General features: G+C 43.0%; 1 protein-coding gene across 4 annotated transcripts in view; it reads right to left on the bottom strand.

Moving 5' to 3' along the window:
* LOC132901727 (NLR family CARD domain-containing protein 3-like) overlaps nt 1-19,410 on the bottom strand; it is a 74,928-nt gene that overhangs the window by 25,265 nt on the left and 30,253 nt on the right. For 3 of the 4 annotated variants that reach the window (XM_060944304.1, XM_060944305.1, XM_060897669.1), the window contains 3 exons: nt 18,694-18,792; nt 11,964-12,062; nt 4,532-4,633 (listed from right to left, as the gene is read on the bottom strand). In XM_060944304.1, coding sequence (XP_060800287.1) covers nt 4,532-4,633; nt 11,964-12,062; nt 18,694-18,792 — 300 coding nt within the window. The remainder of the gene's footprint in view (nt 1-4,531; nt 4,634-11,963; nt 12,063-18,693; nt 18,793-19,410) is intronic. The other variant, XM_060897668.1, reaches the window with a different exon arrangement.

Genomic DNA, 19,410 nt, shown 5'->3' with positions numbered 1-19,410 from the left:
GGACAGATCTGGCAGGCCCAAACGTATGGTGAGGGTCTGCTGGGAACGTCTGGCCGAGCACTCTGTTGGGGAGGTCTTTAACTCCCACCCCCGGGAGAGCTTCTCCCAGCTTCCGAGGGAGGTGGGGACATTGAGTCCGAGTGGACCATGTTCTCTGCCTCCATTGTCGACGTGGCTGTTCGGAGCTGTGGCTGCAAGGTCTCCAGTGCCTGTCGTGGCGGCAAGCCCCGAACCCAGTGGTGGACACCGGAAGTAAGGGATGTCGTCAGGCTGAAGAAGGAGTCCTATCAGGCCATGTTGGCCTCCGGGACTCCTGAGGCAGCTGATGGGTATTGGCAGGCCAGGCGTGCTGCAGCTCGGGCAGTTGCGGAGGCAAAAACTTGGAACTGGGAGGAGTTCAGTGAGGCCATGGAGGAGGACTATCGGTCAGCCTCGAAGAAATTCTGGCAAACTGTCCGGCGTCTCAGGAGCGGGAAGCAGTACTCTGCCAACACTGTTTACAGTGCGGGTGGGGAGCTGTTGACCTCAACTGGAGACACTGTCAGATGGTGGAAGGAATACTTTGAGGATCTCCTCAATCCCACTGTCACGTCTTCCATTGAGGAAGCAGAGGCTGATGACTCAGAGGTGGACTTGTCCATTACTCAAGCCAAAGTCACTGAGGTGGTTAGCAAGCTCCTTGGTGGCAAGGCACCGGGGGTGGATGAGATCCACCCCGAGTATCTCAAGTCTCTGGATGTTGTAGGGCTGTCTTGGCTGACACGCCTCTGCAACATCGCGTGGTGGTCGGGGACAGTGCCTCTGAAGTGGCAGACTGGGGTGGTGGTCCCTCTTTTTAAGAAAGGGGACCGGAGAGTGTGCTCCAATTACAGGGGAATCACACTTCTCAGCCTCCCAGGGAAGGTTTACTCCAGGGTACTGGAGAGGAGAATTCGGCCAATAGTCGAACCTCGGATCCAGGAGGAACAATGTGGTTTTCGTCCTGGTCGCAGAATACTGGACCAGCTCTATAGACCCTTTTCAGTCACGTGACCTTCGTAAACGCGACCGCCATTTTGGACATGTAGTGGACTTCGGCTCAAATCAGTTTGAATGCAAGGAAGGCAACAAATGAAAAACATAAAAGAAAAAGGAGCGAGATGCAGAAAACACCTTCACTATCCAGCGATGTAGGGCATTTACAGGGCGAGCAGAGGGAGAGGTATTTGCAAAAATTGAGGTTAGCAGGCTTAGAGAACGACGTTTACCTGCTTCCACCAGGATTGTTCACTGATGTACGGAAGTACACGAAGCCCTCGTCTTTACCTGACTTCGGCCCACATGATCTGTATACCTATGTCGTTAAAAACCCATTGCCATACACATACACGCCAACGTCCGAGGTTCCGGAGCGCGCTCCGGCTTGCTCCAGGAGTGCTCCGGCCGAGGTTCCGGAGCGCACTCCGGCTTGCTCCCCCTCAAATTAAGCAACGTGCTCCGGCTTGCTCCGGAGCAAGCTGGAGCACGCTGCTTAATTTGAGGGGGAGCAAGCCGGAGCGCACTGCTTAATTTGAGGGGGAGCAAGCCGGAGCGCGCTGCTTAATTTGAGGGGGAGCAAGCCGGAGCGCACTCCGGAACCTCGGCCGGAGCACTCCGGGAGCAAGCCGGAGCGCGCTGCTTAATTTGAGGGGGAGCAAGCCGGAGCGTGCTGCTTAATTTGAGGGGGAGCAAGCCGGAGCGCACTGCTTAATTTGAGGGGGAGCAAGCCGGAGCGCGCTGCTTAATTTGAGGGGGAGCAAGCCGGAGCGCGCTCCGGAACCTCGGCCGGAGCACTCCGGGAGCAAGCCGGAGCGCGCTGCTTAATTTGAGGGGGAGCAAGCCGGAGCGTGCTGCTTAATTTGAGGGGGAGCAAGCCAGAGCGCGCTGCTTAATTTGAGGGGGAGCAAGCCGGAGTGCGCTCTGGAACCTCAGACGTTGGCTCCGGCAGCTATTTACACTGGATCCGGTGTAAATAGCTGCCGGATCATAATTACAGTAAACTAGTAAATACAGGAAAGGAAAAACTTGAGACTGAAAGGTTTTAACAGTCATCCAAATGACTGAACGTAAACATTGCTACAGTAACATACTAGCTACTTGTTGACATTAGCTAGTCAACAATAGCTACTACAGAAGAACAAAGAGGTTACAATGGGTTATTTTAACCCATTTGGTTACACACTCACCGCCACAGAATGTTAACAGCAATGTAATGCCTTTTCTGGCTAATTTTATTTGTCTTACCTCCAACAAAGTGGTCACTACACAAGCGTTGGTATGCCGAGGGCTGCCAATCTTTCCTGTTAATGGCCGCTATCCATCTTCTCCGTTGGGATCCGATAAAATGATAAACCTTGCCTTGTTTGTTGATGGTTACTACATCCAGGTGCACAACAATATAGTGGCATGATGGAAGTCTTGCTGAAAGTAAAAGCTTTCTTTCCTGCCGTTCCTCAATGTTGGCTGTGGTAAACTACTGGTAGTACATGTCCAAAATGGCGGCCGCGTTTGTCGTGACGTCACGTGAAAAGGGTCCATACCCTTCATAGGGTGCTCGAGGGTTCATGGGAGTTTGCCCAACCATGTACTTTGTGGATTTGGAGAAGGCATTCGACCGTGTCCCTTGTGGAATTCTGTGGGGGGTGCTTCGGGAGTATGGGGTTAGGGGCTCTTTGCTGAGGGCTGTCCGGTCCCTGTATGAAGGGAGCAGGAGTCTGGTTCACATTGCCGGCAGTAGGTCAGACTTGTTCCCAGTGCATGTTGGACTCCGGCAGGGCTGCCCTTTGTCACCGGTTCTGTTCATAATCCTTATGGACAGAATTTCTAGGCGCAGCCAGGGGCCGGAAGGAATCCTGTTTGGGAACCACAGGATTTCATCTCTGCTTTTTGCAGATGTTGTCCTGTTGGCTTCTTCAAACCAGGACCTTCAACATGCACTGGGGTGGTTTGCAGTCGAGTGTGAAGCGGCTGGGATGAGAATCAGCACCTCCAAGTCAGAGGCCATGGTTCTCGACCGGAAAAGGGTGGCTTGCCCTCTCCAGGTTGGTGGAGAAGTCCTGCCTCAAGTGGAGGAGTTTAAGTATCTCGGGATCCTGTTCACAAGTGAGGGAAGGATAGAGTGTCAGATAGACAGGTGGATTGGTGCGGCCTCCACAGTGATGCAGTCGCTTTACCGGTCCGTTGTGGTGAAGGAGCTGAGCCAAAAGGCGAAGCTCTCGATTTACCGGTCAATCTATGTTCCGACTCTCACCTATGGTCATGAGCTTTGGGTAATGACCGAAAGAACAAGATCGTGGATACAAGCGGCCAAAATGAGTTTCTTTCGCAGGGTGGCTGGGCGCTCCCTTAGAGGTAGGGTGAGAAGCACAGTCACTCGGGAGGAGCTCGGAGTAGAGCCGCTGCTCCTCCACATCGAGAGGAATCAGCTGAGGTGGCTCGGGCATCTCTTTCGGATGCCTCCTGGACGCCTCCCTGGGGAGGTGTTCCAGGCATGTCCCCCCGGGAGGAGGCCCCGGGGAAGACCCAGGAGATGCTGGAGGGACTATGTCTCTCGGCTGGCCTGGGAACGCCTTGGTGTTCTTCCCGAGGAGCTGGCCGAGGTGTCTGGGGAAAGGGAAGTTTGGGCTTCCATGCTCAGACTGCTGCCTCCGCAACCCAGCCCCAGATAAGTGGAAGAAGACAAGATGATATTTTTATATTCTGTATATTAGGGCAGTGTGATCAAGTATTGCTGAATTTAGTTAAGTTTTTTGGTGGCAAAAAATATGTGGACACCTGACCATTGCACTCATGTGCCCATTCCAAAACCATGGTCATGGCCCCACTCTATCTCATCCTTCTCGATAGACAGACATAATTTCACTGCATCAATAAATAAATATCACCTAAAAAAATAAAGCACTGTTCAGTAGATATTTGGGAATATCAGCAGTACTCCACAGCTTTTAAAACTTTATTTGTGCCAGGGACGTGCATGTCACAGCAGGAACTTGGATACTGTACTGCTTGTAACAACTTGATATCACACACTTTGTGAAGAAAGCTATTCCCTCACTGTTGGGGGGGGGGGAATTCTGCACTGGTTTAATAAAAGCAATGTTTAATCATTTAAACATTGTTCCAGGAGGAAGATGATCAATGGCTGTTTGATTACAGATATGCCTAAAATCAGAGGATCTTTTTGTTTTTTGGTGGGGGGGATGGGCATGCATGGGGGATCTAATGGCTTTGATTGTTTTCCAAAAGTAGACTCATTCTTGACCGAGATACTGTATGCTTAGTACAGCTTTGGGGATAAAATGGCTAACAAGGAAGACATAAAAGTATAGCAATCAGTTCAGTATGTTTAAATTTGATCAAAATGGATTCAAGTCAGTCTCTTCTAGAACAACTTGAAGTTTTACTTGAACTAGATGCTGTATGCAAGATAGGATTCATTCAGACATGATGCAGATTACATGCAAATCAGTGTAGGCTATGAAAATAACCCTCATGGAACATCTCCTCATCTTACCTGGGAATGCTTGATGATTCTTCCTGAAACTTCATTGGAGGGTCCATTGAACAGTTACTTTTCATTGACACACAGCTCGATACAGGTAAAGTTGGTTCTATGCTGTAAAAGAGGATTAATACTAGACATCACATTTCCACCATGAACCTACACAGTTGGTGCCGTCAAAAAGGCCGTCACAGACTACAACAACTATCCTATACCACACCGCTCTCAGGCTACATCCACACGACAACGGCAACGAGATGTTATTTAAAAAAATATCGCGTCCAAATGGGCAACGATCAGTAAAATATCAGGTCCATATGGCAACGCAACGCTTGCTGAAAACGATGCAATACACATGCCACACCTCTAGGGGCGCTGTAAGACGATCCCTTCGGAGACACCAGAACAATAGAAGAAGTAAGGACGCATGCGCATAAACTATTATGCGCGAGACTTCATATTAGCCACAAAGTCAGGAAAATCTGTTCGTAAAATTACGTTATAATGACCAAATACAATGAAAAGTATTTTTCCAGTCTCACCTGTGAAAGGTAATCCCATGTGATTTCGTTTGGACGGTAAACCTGTTGGTACAGTTAAACGCAGCACATGAATGAGGCATCTTTATTCTCCGCTTTGACCTATCCAATATGGTGGAGAGCATGACGTATGATTCTACGCGGAAGGCGGTGTCTTTAATGGTCCGGAATAAATTGAATGCTACACGTTGATGGATTAATTTGTTGTTCTACGCCCTTTTTGAGGAATGTATTGTAGGACTTAAACCAACATCTGAAGAGGTGAGATTGCTCCTTTTTTTCCCTATTTTTGCTGGCGGGATTGACTCTGCCCTAAGGGCTATTCTCTCTCTCTCTCTCTCTCTCTCTCTCTCTCACTTTGCACCATTACACAATAAATATTCACAGTGAAAATATTTTGTAAGCGCGTTTCATGAACCAAGTTATAGGATTTGTTGACAACTCGCATCGAGTTCGTTACACTTCTACCCGGCGTGAAGCACTGACAGTCATGTGGTTGTGACGTCATCATAAACAAATCCGTTCTACTCATCCAGACGACTTTGCAACGGCAACGTTGCCAGATCTTTCCACTCTGGAACCCGTTCTCAAAAAGATTGCGTTTTGGGCACCCAAAACGCCGGTGCCGTGTGGACGCCAGGCCTAAACGATAAGCAATTGTATCGGAGTCACCTGAATCCGTTGCCGTGTGGACAGGGCCTCAGTCTCCGGAATACTGATTATCACTCAAACCTTTTCCTGATCACAGCTTAATCACTGAGCAGTTTGGACTGACCATTGACTGTTTGTTGACTCTGCCTTCGCATTACAATTTTAATTTGTCTGCCAACTTTGTCTTTAATAAACCCTCTGCTGCTTTTACATCCGTCTGTCGCCTGAAATCCTGACATAGACTTGATATTTCCATCATGAAAGTACACAATTAGCTCCATTTCTCTAATAAACATGAACAGTGGGTTACACTTGATCGATCATCAACCAAAGCACACTCTCCATCTAAATCTGCAAAAACAATTCAATCCTTCATGGAGGAATTTAACATGTCTGATCCATGGTGTTTTCTATATCTGAACAGTAAACAATACTCTTTTTTTCTCTAATGTCCATCAAACATTCACACGTATTTATTATTTTTAATAAGTAACAATTTATTACCTTCTCTTCAGTTTGTAACATATAATCCCCTAGTAATATCCGACCATGTGCCAATCTCTTTGACAATAGGTTTTGATGGACTCAATTCAAAGCGCCCAACTTGGTGCTTCAACACTCGCCTGCTATCTTGTGATGACTTTGTCCAATCCATCTCCAATCAGATCAACACCTTTATAGAGATTAATAAAACTCCTGATATAGCTGCATCAACTCTATGGGAGGCATTGAAAGCGTATCTCAGAGGGAGCATCATCTCATACACTGTGTTTGAAAGGAAGACAAGGGAGGCAGAATTGTCTAGACTGATGCAGAAAATTGGTCAACTTGACATAATATATACAGCGAACCCCTCCCCTGATCTATATAAAGAATGCCTTGCCCTTCAAGCAAACTTTAATATTTGTTCTACACAGAATGAGGAAGAATTGTTACTTAGATCTAGATACAATTATTATCAACAGGGGGATAAGGCAGGCCGCCTGCTTACACACCAACTCAAACAGGAATCCTCCTCTCACCAGATTCTTCAAATTAGGACCCTCTAGGCATGACAACAGATCCAAAACAAATTAATGATCACTTTAAGGACTACTACAGCTCGTTATATGCGTCTGAACACCCTCCCGATTCTACCACCATTGATCTTTTTTTTTTATTCATTGGACATCCCAAAAGGTGGATGAGGAGGCTGCTAGCAGATTGGATCAGCCTCTGTCTGTAGAAGAACTTGGGACTGCTATGGTCTCAATGCAGTGTGGAAAGTGTCCAGGACCTGATGGCTACCCCATAGAGTTTTAAGGCCCAGTCACACAGCCAATCACGCATAAATCACGTATAAATCACGTATAAAGTTGGCTTGTGCGTGATTGTCAGTGGAGAAATTGACCATTTTTTGGGGGTGTGCGTGGTCGAAAATCACCGATTAATTGTGCATGAACTACGTACAAATCACTTACAATCACTTACAAATCACGCACATCAGCGCATAGGGTCAAAAGAGGGACAATTTCTGGTTTTTATTGACGAACACTCCACGCATAAACTGCGTATGAACCACGTATAAGCACGCATGAACCGCACACTAGCACTGATGAACGACGCATAGAACGCGCATGGATCACGCATGGATCACTTATGATTCACTGATGGCTAGCGAACAGCGGGCGTCACTATCGCATCCGCTCCGCGCACAATAAATAGCCTGCAGTTATGGGGTTTTGCCAGTCTCGTTCCAGCAGCCGAAGGATCCACATCAGAATACTACTTGAATATTACTTGACGTAGTATTCACGTTCCAGATCTGTCTTCTCCTCCTTCTTCTTCTCCTGGCCAACATCTGATGAAGTTGCAGCAGCTGATCATTCTGGTTCTGCATCAGGAACACCAGGACATCTCTTCTCTGAGGGTTCATGCTGGATGTGTACCCCTTGGCAGCAAGGACAAGACTGGCAAAAGTTCAATAAATGGTTGCTTTTATACAGCAAAAATCATACGTGAGTTGTTAGTGATACATAAGTGATTCATAAGTTTTTCATAAGTTTTTTATGCGTTTTTGTAAGTGTTATATACGTGTTTTATGCGTTAATACTTTTTTGTCAGTGATTGTCAGTGGATATCAGTGAAATGTACGTTACTACAGCGAGACATGCGTGATATGTGCGTTATTCGTCAGTGAAAAGTCATCGACGTGCGCGGTAGCGGTAAATTTCTTGTGATCAACCACTAACGGTCCACGCATATGTCGCGCATTGTCCGCGTCAGAACTATGGCAAAGGACGCACGAATTACGTTAAACGGCGCACAATCGCGCATACTTGTGCGTGATCAATATTTTTGAGCAGCTCAAAACCTGGAATCGCGCACAAACCCGATTCGTCGAACATCCACTGACAACTACTGATGCTCCACATCAAAAAAACTTATGAATTACGCACAGCACTGATGAATCGTGCACGACTCGAAATTTATGCGCAATTCATGCATAAATCGTAAGTTTTGGCTGTGTGACTGGGCCTTTACAGAACATTTTTTCCACTATTGGCCCCCCTACTGGTCAATATGTATAATGAATCATATACAAAGCATACCCTTCCATCAACTCTCACTCAAGCCACCATATATTTGATTCTTAAAAAGAACAAAGACCCTTTGGACTGTACTTCTTATCGGCCTATTAGTTTGTTGAATGTGGATTTAAAGTTACTTTCTAAATTATTAGCGCTTCGCTTAGACCCTATACTGCTGACCATCATCTCTCCAGATCAGACAGGGTTTATTAGAAATAGGTATTCATTCTACAATCTATGACGTCTTTATAATATAATCTATAACCAACCCTCATCTAATACCCCTGAAGCCTTGATCTCCCTTGATGTGGAGAAAGCATTTGATCGGGTGGAATGGGCATACCTTTTTTACACAATGCAGAAATTTGGCCTTGGACACAAATTTATCACATGGGCTCAACTATTATACTCTGCCCCAAAGGCCTCAGTCAGGACTAATAACAACTTTTCTGAATATTTCTGCTTACACCACTCCACTAGACAAGGATGCCCATTGAGCCCTCTTCTATTTGCTATAGCAATTGAACCACTGGCTGTTCTCCTTAGATCCAATCAGGAAATTACAGGCGTATTTAGATCAGGTATAGAACATAAAGGTGTCGCTTTATGCGGACAACCTTTTGCTCTATATATCAAACCTGTCCACATCTATACCTGCAGCACTGCAATCTCTTGCAACATTTGGCTCTATATCAGGCTACAAATTAAACTTGAGCAAAAAAGTGAGTTGTTCCCACTAAATGCTGCAGCTAGAGCATACCCTACCCATTCTTTCCCATTTAAGATAGCAAACCACAGATTTACCTACCTAGGAGTACAGATCACAGACAAGTTCCATGATTTATACAAATTTAATTTTGCCAGCCTGCTGTCCCCGCATACAGAAAGACTTTGAATGGTGGTCTTTACTGCCCCCATCACTACCAGCAAGAATTAATTCTGTCAAAATGAACACCCTTCCTAAATTCTCCAACCTTTTTCAGAGTATCCCCATTTTCCTTCCACAAACATTTTTTCGCAAGATTGAGAGTCTGGTCACAGAGTTCATCTGGAATAGGAAGACACCTAGAATTCGCAAATAATTTCTCCAAAGGCCCAAAAAAACTTGGGGGAATGGCATTACCAAATTATTGCATTATCAATATTATTATTGGGCAGCCAATATCAGAGCCTTACATTACTGGCTGCATTCAGATACACTCAGTCCACTCCCTACGGTACATGGTTGCAAATGGAAGCCTTGTCCTGTAAACCCACATCTTTGAAGGCCTTAAAGTGCACATCACGGGTAAATTCAGGAGCAAGATCAATGTAATTCTCCTATTTTATATTAAACTTTGGTCAAATATCTGTCACATTTTGCATTTTGTGCAATTTTTTTACCTTGCGCAATACCAGAAAAATTCAGTTGAAATCAAGCCATTTGAGGTGAATTGGTCCGCCTCTGAAAAAACTTGGCATTTGGATTTCCCGGCAAACATTGATTTTTGTGACGTCGCGTGTGGGACGCCTCCTTCTGAATCGTACATCAGCGCTGGTTTGTTTATGAGAAACGACCGCATTATTTACATCCCCGGTGTTGTCTCTATCGTCTTCACTACTTGAATCATCATCAAATCCAAACAGATGAAGCCCCAATTCTGACATCTCATTATATTCTTCATCCAAAGGTGAAGTAACATTGCGCTCAGGTGACAATTCCATATTTCAATGCAAAATCGCTAGCTGCTAAACTTGGTGTACACAGACTGTGCACTGAAACCGTGCAAGCTCTCGCAGCCTGCTGGTGCTTCCACAGGTGACGTCACGAATCTGGCTCCAGAGTCCCTTGGGATTTTTCCAGACGCATTTTTTTTTTTTTTTTTCTGCTGTAGACAGATGGCCTTGTGCAAAATTACCCTTCTGGATGAGTGTGTAAAGGGACATACTTTCATATAAATAAAAAAAAAAATTACATTGGTCCAGGATATGCACTTTAATGTACTCCCCCCTTGGATTCCCTCTGTCCCCATATACTAAAAATGTATGCGTTAAAACATCATTGAGAATATGGAACCAGTTGAGAAAACATTTCAACCTAAAAACTCTTTCCACCCTTTCTCCTCTTACTACAAACCCTGTTTATCCACCCTCCCTGATTGACGGAGCATGGTCGGTATGGTCTAAGTTGAGTACCAGGACAATTAATGACATATATAGATGGCTTATTTGCACCATTCCAACAACTGTCTGAGAAATATTCTTTGGCCAAACCGCAGTTCTTTACATACTTACAGATACGTAGCCTTGTTAGATCCTTATATCCCCATTTTTCTAACGCACCACCTGCCAGCCCTACTGACTCCCTCTTTATGCCCCTCCCAAATATTAGAGGAATGATATCTTTTATATTTATAATAGTATGTATACCTTACGACCAGGAAGTCTCAACTCAATTAAAACTCAATGGGAGGAGGACCTAGGGGATGAGATCTCAGACGAACTATGGGACTCAATCTTACACCGAGTACATTCCTCATCAATATGCGCTAAACATGGTTTGATTCAGTGCAAGATTGTCCACCGTATTCACTGGACTAAGGTCAAATTAAGCCCGTTTTTCCCAGATATTGACCCCACACGTGAGCGGTGTCACTCATTACCTGCATCCTTGGCACATACACTCCGGTTTTGTCCAAATCTATATGAATACTGGTCCAAGGTCTTTGATATCCTATCAGATGTCTTGGAACTGACAATTTCTCCCTCTCCTTTTACTGCTTTGTTTGGTGTTCTCCCTCCTACAGTACCCCTCTCTTCATATAAGGCTGACTTTGTTGCATTTATCACACTTGCGGCAAGACGTTTAATTCTGCTGAGGTAGAGGTCTTCAAATGCCCCCTCATTCAGTTCCCTGATTAAAGATATCCTTTCTTTTATGAAGAGAGAAAAAATAAGACACACCATCAAAGGGCTCTACCCGCAGGTTCTATGAAACTTGGGGATGTCTTTCGAATTACATAGACAATTTGAACCTTCCCTCTGTGACAGACTAGAGCTGGGTACACACTAACTAAATAGACAACAGACAAACCACTGTAGTTACATTTCTCTGTAGAATGCAGGGTTTGTGTTTTTTGTTTTGTTTTACACAATTAGATCCATTTCTCTAATAAACATGAACAGTGGGTTACACTAAATGTTAATATAATTTGCTGAATGAGGTAACACCTATGTCAAACTAATCACAAGATCGCAACCATTTGAACACTTATGGGAGATTTTGGACTGACTTGTCTGAGAGCACTCCAGCACCATCATCAAAGCAACACCTCAGAATTCTGTAATGGCTTAATGTTTTAATCATTTAAACATTGTTCCAGGAGGAAGATGATCAATGGCTGGTTGATTACGGAAATGCCTATAAATCAGAGGATTTTTTTTTTCCAAAAGTAGACTCATTCTTGACCGAGATACTGTATGCTTAGTACAGCTATGGGGATAAGATGGCTAACAAGGAAGACATATAAAAGTATAGCAATCAGTTGAGTATGTTCAAATTTCATCAAAATGGATTCAAGTCAGTCTCTTCTAGAACAACTTGAAGTTTTACTTGATCTAGGTGCTGTATGCAAGATAGGATTCATTCAGAGACGATGCAGATTACACGCAAATCAGTGTAGGCTATGGAACATCTCATCTTACCTGGGAATGCTTGATTCTTCCTGAAACTTTATTGGACGGTCCATTGAACAGTTACTTTTCATTGACACACAGCTCGATACAGGTGAAGTTGGTTCTATGCTGTAAAAGAGGATTAATACTAGACATCACATTTCCACCATGAACCTACACGGTTGGGTCAATTTCTCTAATAGATATAAACCATGGGTTACACTTAGCATTAAGAAATATTATTTGCTGCATTAGATAAACTTTACCGGGCGGCACGGTGGTGTAGTGGTTAGCGCTGTCGCCTCACAGCAAGAAGGTCCTGGGTTCGAGCCCCGGGGCCGGCGAGGGCCTTTCTGTGTGGAGTTTGCATGTTCTCCCCGTGTCCGCGTGGGTTTCCTCCGGGTGCTCCGGTTTCCCCCACAGTCCAAAGACATGCAGGTTAGGTTAACTGGTGACTCTAAATTGACCATAGGTGTGAATGTGAGTGTGAATGGTTGTCTGTGTCTATGTGTCAGCCCTGTGATGACCTGGCGACTTGTCCAGGGTGTACCCCGCCTTTCACCCGTAGTCAGCTGGGATAGGCTCCAGCTTGCCTGCGACCCTGTAGAAGGATAAAGCGGCTAGAGATAATGAGAATGAGATGAGATAAACTTTACATTAGTTAATAAAGATAAACAATAATCCATCCATCCATCATCTGTAGCTGCTTATCCTGTCCTACAGGGTCACAGGCAAGCTGGAGCCTATCCCAGCTGACAATGGGCGAGAGGCGGGGCACACCGGGGACAAGTCGCCAGGTCATCACAGGGCTGACACAGAGACACACAACCATTCACACTCACATTCACACCTACGGTCAATTTAGAGCCACTAATAATCCTAACCTGCATGTCTTTGGACTGTGGGGGAAACCAGAGAACCCAGAGGAAACCCATGCAAACACGGGGAGAACATGCAAACTCCACACAGAAAGGCCCTCACAAGCCGCTGGGCTCAAACCCAGAACCTTCTTGCTGTGAGGCGACAGTGCTAACCATTACACCACCGTGCCGCCCTAAACAATAATCCATTACAAGTAATGTTCAAAAAGTAACTAACACCTGTGTTGAACAATAGTTACTCCATCCCTGTTTAAAGTACAGTGGTACTTGAAAGTTTGTTAACCCTTTAGAATTTTCCATATTTCTGCATAATATGACCTAAAACATCATCAGATTTTCACACAAGTCCTAAAAGTAGATAAAGAGAACCCAGTTAAACAAATGAGGCAAAAATATTATACTTGGTCATTTATTTATTGAGGAAAGTGATCCAATATTACAAATCTGTGAGTGGTAAAAGTATGTGAACCTTTGCTTTCAGTATCTGGTGTGACCCCCTTGTGCAGCAATAACTGCAACTAAACATTTCCGGTAACTGTTGATCAGTCCTGCACACCGGCTTGAAGGAATTTTAGCCCGTTCCTCCGTACAGAACAGCTTCAACTCTGGGATGTTGGTGGGTTTCCTCACATGAACTGCTCGCTTCCGGTCCTTCCACAACATTTCGATTGGATTAAGGTCAGGACTTTGACTTGGCCATTCCAAAACATTCACTTTATTCTTCTTTAACCATTCTTTGGTAGAGCGACTTGTGTGCTTAGGGTCGTTGTCTTGCTGCATGACCCACCTTGTCTTGAGATTCAGTTCATGGACAGATGTCCTGACATTTTCCTTTAGAATTCGCTGGTATAATTCAGAATTCATTGTTCCATCAATGATGCCAAGCTGTCCTGGCCTAGATGCAGCAAAACAGGCCCAAACCATGATACTACCACCACCACCATGTTTCACAGATGGGATAAGGTTCTTATGCTGGAATGCAGTGTTTTCCTTTCTCCGAACATAACGCTTTTCATTTAAATCAAAAAGTTCTATTTTGGTCTCATCCGTCCACAAAACATTTTTCCAATAGCCTTCTGGCTTGTCCATGTGATCTTCAGCAAACTGCAGACAAGCAGCAATGTTCTTTTTGGAGAGCAGTGGCTTTCTCCTTGCAACCCTGTCATGCACACCATTGTTGTTCAGTGTTTTCCTGATGGTGGCCTCATGAACATTAACATTAGCCAATGTGAGAGAGGCCTTCAGTTGCTTAGAAGTTACCCTGGGGTCCTTTGTGACCTTGCCGACTATTACACGCCTTGCTCTTGGAGTGATCTTTGTTGGTCAACCACTCCTGGGGAGGGTAACAATGGTCTTGAATTTCCTCCATTTGTACACAATCTGTCCAACTGTGGCTTGGTGGAGTCCAAACTCTTTAGAGATGGTTTGTAACCTTTTCCAGCCTGATGAGCATCAACAACACTTTTTCTGAGGTCCTCAGAAATCTCCTTTGTTCGTGCCATGATACACTTCCACAAACGTGTTGTGAAGATCAGACTTTGATAGATCCCTGTTCTTTCAATAAAACAGGGTGCCCACTCACACCTGATTGTCATCCCATTGATTGAAAACACCTGACTCTAATTTCACCTTCAAATTAACCTAGAGGTTCACATAATTTTGCCACTCACAGATTAGATTAGATAAAACTTTATTGATCCCTTTGGCAGGGTTCCCTCAGGGAAATTAAGATTCCAGCAGCATCATTACAGATAAACAGAGAAAAGGAATAGAGAAAACTTCTAGATAAATTAAAATAAATTAAGTATTTACATATACAACCCCGATTCCAAAAAAGTTGGGACAAAGTACAAATTGTAAATAAAAACGGAATGCAATAATTTACAAATCTCAAAAACTGATATTGTATTCACAATAGAACATAGACAACATATCAAATGTCGAAAGTGAGACATTTTGAAATTTCATGCCAAATATTGGCTCATTTGAAATTTCATGACAGCAACACATCTCAAAAAAGTTGGGACGGGGCAATAAGAGGCTGGAAACATTAAAGGTACAAAAAAGGAACAGCTGGAGGACCAAATTGCAACTCATTAGGTCAATTGGCAATAGGTCATTAACATGACTGGGTATACAAAGAGCATCTTGGAGTGGCAGCGGCTCTCAGAAGTAAAGATGAGAAGAGGATCACCAATCCCCCTAATTCTGCGCCGACAAATAGTGAAGCAATATCAGAAAGGAGTTTGACAGTGTAAAATTGCACAGAGTTTGAACATATCATCATCTACAGTGCATAATATCATCAAAAGATTCAGAGAATCTGGAAGAATCTCTGTGCGTAAGGGTCAAGGCCGAAAAACCATACTGGGTGCCCATGATCTTCGGCCCCTTAGACGGCACTGCATCACATACAGGCATGCTTCTGTATTGGAAATCACAAAATGGGCTCAGGAATATTTCCAGAGAACATTATCTGTGAACACAATTCACCGTGCCATCCGCCGTTGCCAGCTAAAACTCTATAGTTCAAAGAAGCCGTATCTAAACATGATCCAGAAGCGCAGACGTCTTCTCTGGGCCAAGGCTCATTTAAAATGGACTGTGGCAAAGTGGAAAACTGTTCTGTGGTCAGACGAATCAAAATTTGAAGTTCTTTATGGAAATCAGGGACACTGTGTCATTCGGACTAAAGAGGAGAAGGACGACCCAAGTTGTTATCAGTGCTCAGTTCAGAAGCCTGCATCTCTGATGGTATGGGGTTGCATTAGCGCGTGTGGCATGGGCAGCTTACACATCTGGAAAGACACCATCAATTCGGTATATCCAGGTTCTAGAGCAACATATGCTCCCATCCAGACGACATCTCTTTCAGGGAAGACCTTGCATTTTCCAACATGACAATGCCAAACCACATACTGCATCAATTACAGCATCATGGCTGTGTAGAAGAAGGGTCCGGGTACTGAACTGGCCAGCCTGCAGTCCAGATCTTTCACCCATAGAAAACATTTGGTGCATCATAAAATGGAAGATACGACAAAAAAGACTGAAGACAGTTGAGCAACTAGAATCCTACATTAGACAAGAATGGGTTAACATTCCTATCCCTAAACTTGAGCAACTTGTCTCCTCAGTCCCCAGACGTTTACAGACTGTTGTAAAGAGAAAAGGGGATGTCTCACAGTGGTAAACATGGCCTTGTCCCAACTTTTTTGAGATGTGTTGTTGTCATGAAATTTAAAATCACCTAATTTTTCTCTTTAAATGATACATTTTCTCAGTTTAAACATTTGATATGTCATCTATGTTCTATTCTGAATAAAATATGGAATTTTGAAACTTCCACATCATTGCATTCCATTTTTATTTACAATTTGTACTTTGTCCCAACTTTTTTGGAATCAGGGTTGTACAATTTCCCATGGTAACAAAGAAGCTTCTATCTTTTAAGTATGATTTTAACCATTTGATAACTTTACCAGTCAACCCAACCCAATGTTCAAGTCGATATAGCAGTATGTTCTGATCAACAGTATCAAAAGCTGCACTGAGGTCCAGTAATACCAGGACCGATGTTTTGCCTGCATCAGTATTAAGACGTATGTCATTTATAACTTTAATCAGCGCTGTTTCAGTGCTATGATTGGCACGAAATCCTGATTGAAAGTTATAAAAACAGCTGTTTGATATCAAGAAGGCAGTTAATTGATTGAAGACAATTTTTTCAAGGATTTTCCCGATGAATGGTAGATTTGATATTGGCCTGTAGTTATTTAATACTGAAGCATCCAGATTATTCTTTTTAAGTAGGGGCTTTACAACGGCTTTTTTCAAGGACACAGGAACAATGCCAGTCTCTAAGGATGTATTTATGATTTGAAGCACATCTGTAATTATAAGATGTAGAACAGACTTAAAAAAGTTGGTGGGCAGAATGTCCAATTCAGATGTTGAGGAACTGAGATTTTGTACAGTTTTTTCAAGAGTCTCAATCAATTAAACAAAATTCTGACATTGTGTTGAAGTTATCTGTCTGTGTCACTGGTGATTGCAGTTTTTCAATTATTTGCAACTGAGATATATTATGAGCAATATTATGTCATATTTTATCAATTTTACCTTTAAAGAAGGATGCAAACTCATTGCATTTATTAACTGAGAGAAGTTCAGGTGCTAATTGTGGTGGGGGATTTGTTAGCTTCTCTACTATTGAAAATAGCACACGGGCATTGTTCATATTCCTGTTGATGATGTTGGAGAACCAACATCATCAACAGGAATATGAACAATGCCCGTGTGCTATTTTCAATAGTAGAAAGACTGTCTTTTCTATTTTCAATAGAAAGACTGTCATGCTTTACGAATTTCATAATTATATTTACAAAGCATCTCTTTATGGATTTGATAATGGATGTGAAGTTTAGTTTTGTGCCATTTTCTTTCAGTCTTTCTACATTCTCTCTTTAACAGTTTAACAGCTGGGTATTGCTTCCATGGTGCTTTCTGCTTATCATTGACTCTTTTGATTTTGAATGGAGCAATATCATCCATAATTTGGGTCATACTTATATTAAAAATTTCCAGTAAATCATCTACAGAGTCTGACATTTTGGTTGAGATCCGAGAGAGAGCTTGCTCAAAGAGAACACGTGTTGTCGTTTATGACTCTCCTACCCATAGTCATTGAGCTGTTCTGAATGTGAGGAGACATAGAAACATCAGAGAAAACACAAAAATGATCAGATAAGGCCAGGTCAACAACAGTAGTAGAAACAGTCTTGCTGTGAGGCGACAGCGCTAACCACTACACCACCGTGCCGCCCTTCTTTCTTTCTTTTATATGGTAAATGTCCACAGACATAGCATATGTCATGCACACTATATGTATGGGTGGGTGGGTGGGGGTTCTGTGTGTTGTTGTTTTCATAAAACAATGTCTCATCTCATCTCATCTCATTATCTCTAGCCGCTTTATCCTTCTACAGGGTCGCAGGCAAGCTGGAGCCTATCCCAGCTGACTACGGGCGAAAGGCAGGGTACACCCTGGACAAGTCGCCAGGTCATCACAGGGCCTTAGGTATTTCAATTTTAGAATTATTTTTTCCTGTTGTGCCTTAGACATATACCACATATCAGTACCCTGTGTGTTTGTATTTGTACTTGGGGGAAAAAAAAATAAAGAAAAAAAAATGAATAGCTACATTTATAATTAGTCTCATATCTATCCATCTATCTATCCATCTCCTCTCAATAGATAGATAGACAGACAGACAGACATTACTTCACTGCATCAATAAGTAAATATCATTTAAAAATAAAAGTACTGTCAGTAGATATTTGGGAATATCAGCAATACTTCGCAGCTTTTAAAACTTTATTTATGCCAGGGACATGCATGTCTCAGCAGGAACATGGATACTGTACTGCCTGTAACAACTTGATATCACACCATTTTTTTTTAAAGAAAGCTATTCCCTCAATGTTGGGGGGGGATTCTGTAATGGCTTAATGTTTTAATCATTTAAACATTGTGCCAGGAGGAAGATGATCAATGGCTGGTTGATTACGGAAATGCCTATAAATCAGAGGATTTTTTTTTCCAAAAGTAGGTTCATTCTCGAGCTAGGTATTGTATGTTTTGTACAGCTATGGGGATAAGATGGCTAACTAGGAAGACATATACAATTACAGCAATCAGTTCAGTATGTTTAAATTTCATCAAAATGGATTCAAGTCAGTCTCTTCTAGAACAACTTGAAGTTTTACTTGAACTAGGTGCTGTATGTAAGACAGGATTCATTCAGACACAATGCAGATTACATGCAAATCAGTGTAGGCTATGAAAATAACCCTCATGGAACGTCTCCTCATCTTACCTGGGAATGCTTGATTCTTCCTGAAACTTCATTGGAGGGTCCATTGAATAGTTACTTTTCATTGACACACAGCTCAATACAGGTGAAGTTGGTTCTCCACTGTAAAAGAGGATTAATACTAGACATCACATTTCCACCATGAACCTACACAGTTGGCTCAGTTTCTCTAATAGATATGAACCATGGGTTACACTTAGCATGAAGAAATATTTGCTGCATTAGATAAACTTTATATTAGTTAATAAAGATAAACAATAATACATTACTTGTAATGTTAAAAAAAAGTAACTAACACCTGTGTTGAACAATGGTTACTCCATCCCTGTTTTAAAATACAGTGGTGCTTGAAAGTTTTCTATATTTCTGCGTAAATATGACCTAACACATCATCAGATTTTCACACAAGTCCTAAAAGTAGATAAAGAGAACCCAGTTAAACAAATGAGGCAAAAATATTATACTTGTCATTTATTTATTGAGGAAAATGATCCAATACTACATATCTGTTGTAGGATTAGCAGTTCGTTTGAAGGTGAAATTAGAGTCAGTTGTTTTCAATCAATGGGATGACAATCAGGTGTGAGTGGGCACCCTGTTTTATTGAAAGAACAGGGATCTATCAAAGTCTGATCTTCACAACACATGTTTGTGGAAGTGTATCATGGCACGAACAAAGGAGATTTCTGAGGACCTCAGAAAAAGCGTTGTTGATGCTCA

Source organism: Neoarius graeffei, chromosome 17, assembly GCF_027579695.1.
Source record: "Neoarius graeffei isolate fNeoGra1 chromosome 17, fNeoGra1.pri, whole genome shotgun sequence".
In the NCBI taxonomy this organism is placed as follows: Eukaryota; Metazoa; Chordata; class Actinopteri; order Siluriformes; family Ariidae; genus Neoarius; species Neoarius graeffei.
Note: the sequence above shows the minus strand (reverse complement) of the source record. Positions and strands in the feature narration are given on the sequence as shown.